General features: G+C 36.9%; 1 protein-coding gene across 1 annotated transcript; it reads left to right on the forward strand.

Moving 5' to 3' along the window:
- Positions 1–2,337: 2,337 nt before the first annotated feature.
- LOC119191369 (protein prickle-like) lies at positions 2,338–4,390 on the forward strand (the record flags this gene model as incomplete). The annotated part of the gene is made up of 4 exons (XM_037445272.1): positions 2,338–2,483; positions 3,339–3,555; positions 3,638–3,741; positions 4,250–4,390. Coding segments are annotated over 4 exons (608 nt in total), but the record flags the coding sequence as incomplete, so codon positions are not given.
- Between the last annotated feature and the right edge of the window lie 1,191 nt (positions 4,391–5,581).

Genomic DNA, 5,581 nt, shown 5'->3' on the forward strand with positions numbered 1-5,581 from the left:
TTAAACAACGTGTTTTTATTGTTGCTTTCACAAAAATAATAAATGACGGAAAATAAATGTTCTTGTGACTAATTAGTATAATAAAAACACATCCAGCGGCCATACACATAGTCCCGACCCCACACAAATTCACTCCACAACAAATATTTGAGAGCCACGCTAATTTAACAGACGCAGTTAATAGGGTATTAAATCGTTCTCTCATTTATCAAGCTATTTTCACAAAACGAACCCGATCGCTTTTTTCGAGATATCTCAAAAATTAGCCAATCAGAACATTTTTTATGCTTACAAATGAGTTACTTTGATTGGTTAATTCTTGGAATCGGATTGAAAGTCGAGATTGGGATCGTATATTGAAAGCGGCTGTTAATGTTTCCAAATGTCACAGCTTAGCGTCGTGGCGTGACGTAAGTTAAATTTGTCGAGTTTTTCTTGACGCCGCAATGCCGAGACATGGAGATGAGTCTCGGGTCATTTGTCAGATTGACTCGATCTCGGAGTCACATTGCATTGTATAGATTACAACATACAAATTTGTAGTAAGAATGATTAATGGGCGTTGAAACAGTTAAACGTCTAATGTTTGAGGTAATCGTTGGAAGGAAGAATACGATGAATGAAATGTAAGCGTATTTTTTGTATGCATATAAATCTAACTAATATTTAAGCTGAACGTTTGTTGAACGCACTAATCTCAGGAACTACTAAACCGATTTTGATTTTTTTTCACTAATTTGAAGCTGCATTATAGGGTATTTATCCCGGGAATATATTTATCCCGGAAATCCTTTCCACGTGGTCAAAGCCGCAGGTAAGGTAATTAGATATATTCATACAAGATGGACTTTTTTTACAATAATATTTTTTCAAACTATAATTTTGCTCGGTAGCGTAGTCTCATGCTCTATAATGGCAAGGACTGCTAACGAAAAGCTGTGAAAAACAATCTAAAAACTCATACTCGTTCATTTCGAATGCCTTTAATTTTAGAATTTACTATTTTCGCTTGTCTTGGTTTGGGGTCTATAGATACTAGCATAGTTTTAATATCAAAAAACTCGCTTAGATGTTATACTCGACCTTCTCCTTGATCCATTGATAGAGGATCGTGAACATGTAACAATATCTTTATCCGTCGCTCACGATCAACATTATTCTGTTTACCATGTCTCGTGTGTTGGTATTTTTAGACACGTGTATTCCTGCAGGACTGGTAAGTGGATAAATGTTTTCGATGACCGCCTTCGTAAAAGCCATTCTATATCTGACTTGTATGGAATCTTTGTAGTGGAAGACTTCTTTGTATTTGAGTATTGTGATTGTAATAGTATGCTCTTGTTACTGTGTACATGTTGAAATATTAAAGATCAAATTTTATAGGTAGTAAGGACGTACTACGGTTAAATATACAACTCTTCCAAACTTCTATAAAAGTTAGTTTACTGGATGGTGGTTCTAAAAGAAATGCTGTAAAAACACTATAGATTTTCCTTGAAATTGATCAATAAACTAAATAGCTAGCACAATAAAAGATTACTGGGCAAGACTTACAAAAGGGCAGGCAGAAATACTTTCACCACACTTATTTTGTACCATTTATTTTAGTAGCAGTTTAGACGGAAAACCGTCAAAATTTATAAAATGTATTTTTGTAATATTTACTTGCGAGATTTTCGCCTGTTCACGAAAAATCTAGTTACGGAAATTTAAATTCATGTTTACACAATGTTTTTACTTTGAACTAATGTTTGTTATAACAAACCGCACGCATTACTTTTAAAATGCACATGTTCAAATTGAACAATAAATTCATCTGTCCATGACGTATTGTTTGAAAACATAAAATCAATTTACTGGAGTGCAATTTGTTTGTATTGAGTATGGGTGTCATTATGCGTGTTTATTTTATATTGCATGTTTTTGGTAAATATTATAACAGATTTTTAGGCAGTTAAAAAAGAGAAAAATGATTTAAGCAATATTTTTTGAGGTTAGATGATATCATAGTCTTTTGATCTTAAAAGTTACAGGTTTGATTGTTATAAATAATATGTTTAAATTAACTTCTTTGCTGCCTATTTTCTAAAATCTGTGAATATAAAGAAAAAGAACTTAAAAATTAAAATCTCTCCTAAAAGGTTTTGCTGTGGCCACATCGAAGAAAACCTACAATTGATATTCCGTCTTAAATATGCACTCTGTATATCAAACAAATGACAACGTCTTCCGTCATCCACAACGTAATAATCACACAACCTCTTTCAACAAATCCCTTATTCACAACGTAATAATCACTACCAAAATACCATAACTCACCACCATCTCATTTTCCAGGAAAACGTAAGTCCTGCGGCTGCGACCGCCTGAAGCACTCGGTGTACCACGAGGAGCTGTGCTCGGTGCGCGAGCGGCTCGGGCTCCGCGACTCACGCGTCAACCACCACTCGTACGACAGCCCCCCGGGACTTACTGCTAAGCAGGTAGGATTTAAAATTGTAGATTTTAAGCGATTTTTTTTCGGCCATGGCAAAAGTCACGCCACTGAAGTTAGTGAGTTACGAGAAATAATTATCCTTCTCCAGTCGACATAATTTGCTGGACTGTTTGAAACTTTGGAACGGCATAACTAGGTCACCATGACGGATTTTACGCTATGTGTTTGATAGTCGCTATCCGGGCGGATACTGATATCTCACTACCAACATTAAACAATCGGCTTCCTTCCCTCGTCCTTTCCCTTCAAGGCCGGGCATCCATAACTCTTGATATTATCAGGTTCTTCCTAATTGTGTTCGATGTCAATCCGAATTCTAGAAAAAGACAAATATTATTGTCCGCACATTCTCTTTGTCTTTTATCTCACTTGAGAATTACGGAACAGCCAATTAGAAAAGGAGAGTGCGTTCTATGTCTATTAAAAATCTATGGTCCTGAAAAAATATTTCGTACTAATTCACCACTAAAACTTTAATTAATTACTACATTTATTAATACACATTACTTTTTACTTGCACGAGTGTGATGTTGCGTTTTATGTACAATGTTCTCCCACACTAGGTTTAAAACAGACATTTTAGATGCCAAATACAACAAAAGCAACTGTAGTTAGTATATTATTTCTTCCAACCAACGCTAGTAACGTAATTCACGTTTCGCGCATAATTCACCGGCACAAAGCCGAAGACATGCGCTTTATTGCAAATTAACGTCACAAAATATTTCTGTATGTACGGAGAGATTTATAACCTCAAACGCGGTTCTGGCACCGATCCGTAGATTTATCTAACATCCTGCCATATATAATAGTAATTGAGAAATACATTGTGATATTTCAGACGGAGCTGTATTGGACATCGTTAGCCGAGCGGGCGCCGACCGGCATAGGTGGCGCCACCGGCCAGGCCGCCTGGCGCGCCTGGAGGACTAAGGCGCTGGCTAGCCAGCTACCGAAGCAGGATCTCTCACTGGCTCACTGCAGACACGTTGATGATGGTCACCGCAAACAGTATGAAGATTTTGTTGCGGCACGGAACGAAATTGCACTTGATATTGGTAAGAATTGTTAACAACGCCATCTGTTAGAGAGCAAAACTAAAAATGTGTATAATTAATAATTCGTTTATCTTTGTTTCAGGCCTGGCTAGTCAGCATCACGGTTCTTCAGTGGAGTGCATGGGATGCAATAAACCGATTCGTAGTGGAAACATAACCATTCAAGCTCCAAGGATAGGCGAAGATGTAAGTAAAATCTGTTACTAGTGCCATCTATTTTTTAAGAAATGTAACAAAGATGATATAATATTTAGTTCCGCTATTCGATGATAGATGTCAGGCAAAACCCAATTGTATAGAAATGGATTTAAAAAAGCAAAAGTCGCAGAGTATAAGATAGTCAATCTTCTTTAACACATGTCTTAATACACATGAAAGCAAAAATTGCATGCTCGCATTTCGCTTTATGCGATTTTTTATTTAATATGCCGTCTCTCTGTTACATAGGCAGCACTACTACTCCTGGGCAATTTGTGTTTCTGGCCTATTTACATTATATCTTAAAAGAGATTCTGACATCTAGCATCCGACCGTTGTAGTTTAAATGTTAAAGCATTATCATTGTCCCAACTTGAAGAGAATAGATACCATTATGCGTGTGCGATGGCTCAAAAAAGTTTTTTTGCCACCCTCTTGTGTTTGTGAGCCAAAAGCTCGTACTTGTAGATATCGTCAGCCGTTGTGGTTGTCGCAGGCGCTGTTCCACCCCGTGCGTGCTTCGTGTGCGCGGAGTGCGAGGAGCTGCTGGTGGAGCTCGCGTACTGCGCTGGACGGGCGGCTGTACTGCGTGCGCCACTACTCCGAGCGACTCGCCGCGCTGCCACGCCTGCGATGAGGTACCCGAGTCATGTCATTTGAGGTTAGCTACAGTCTGCGTCTGGCCCCCCACGAGATGGACCGACGATCTGGTGAGGGTCTGGGTCCGATGGATGAGGGCGGCCCAGAACCGGTCCCTGTGGCGCTCAATGGGGAGGCCTATGACCAGCAGTGGACGATTCCCGGCTGCAATGATGACAGTCTGCAAAAATAAAACATATTCAACTTTACATCGCCTATAGACGTTAAGTTTAATAAGATTTTGTCTAAATTAAAATAAAATCTTTGTCGGTATTTTAACCAAGAAAATAAGTAAGGAAACAAATTTTAATAACGATTTCAGGTTTGAATTTGTTTAGCATTTGGAACTAACTGCACATTTGCGTTTGTTCACTAGTGTTTTTACACAGGTGGAGTTCGGATAAAATATTACAAAAAATGTGTTTTCAGGGGATAATATACCTGATTAATTCCGAAACTATCAACAAAAAATTCATTCAAATTTATTTTACCGATATTATTAGCCTGCATATATATTTTTTAAACTAATTGGTATTTCCCACGAATTATGATGCTATTAAGATATTTTAAAATAGATTTCAGCTCTTTAAATATTATATTAACTAAGTAATTCTAAAATGAATTATTGCCTATATTGTTTTACGGTGAGCAATAAAACCATCGATTCTTGGACAAAATATTCATCTCTATTCTAAGATCGGTCACCTTGTTCAAAATCTATATCCAATAGTTACTCTTAGGGTTGCCCCATTTCTAATTTGAATTGTCACTTTTATTCGAATTTTTGCGGTAGATCTCAGATTAAGTATGCCGCGCGATGCTTACCTTTCTTAATCGTTAATTTTTAAAAATAAATAGATAATATATAATATTTATAACGAAAATTCCTAAGTATATTATCTTAATTGATGAATATTGCGTATGTAAGGTGGTTATTGCGGATATTTCACATGCTTTAAAATGTCCTATACTTGTAACAAAATTTAAAATACTTAATGAATCCGTAATTCACGCAATAAATTATAATACACACAAAATTATAAAAGCGAACGTAATTTATGTCCTACCAATTACATAATTAAACATGTCAACATCCACGAATCGAATCAGCAAACTCCTGGTTTATTTAACATTCACCATAAACGCTGCCGTGGAAATCTCTTGGAATCTATATTAAGCCCCATCACCT

Source organism: Manduca sexta, unplaced genomic scaffold (assembly GCF_014839805.1).
Source record: "Manduca sexta isolate Smith_Timp_Sample1 unplaced genomic scaffold, JHU_Msex_v1.0 HiC_scaffold_141, whole genome shotgun sequence".
NCBI lineage: Eukaryota > Metazoa > Arthropoda > Insecta > Lepidoptera > Sphingidae > Manduca > Manduca sexta.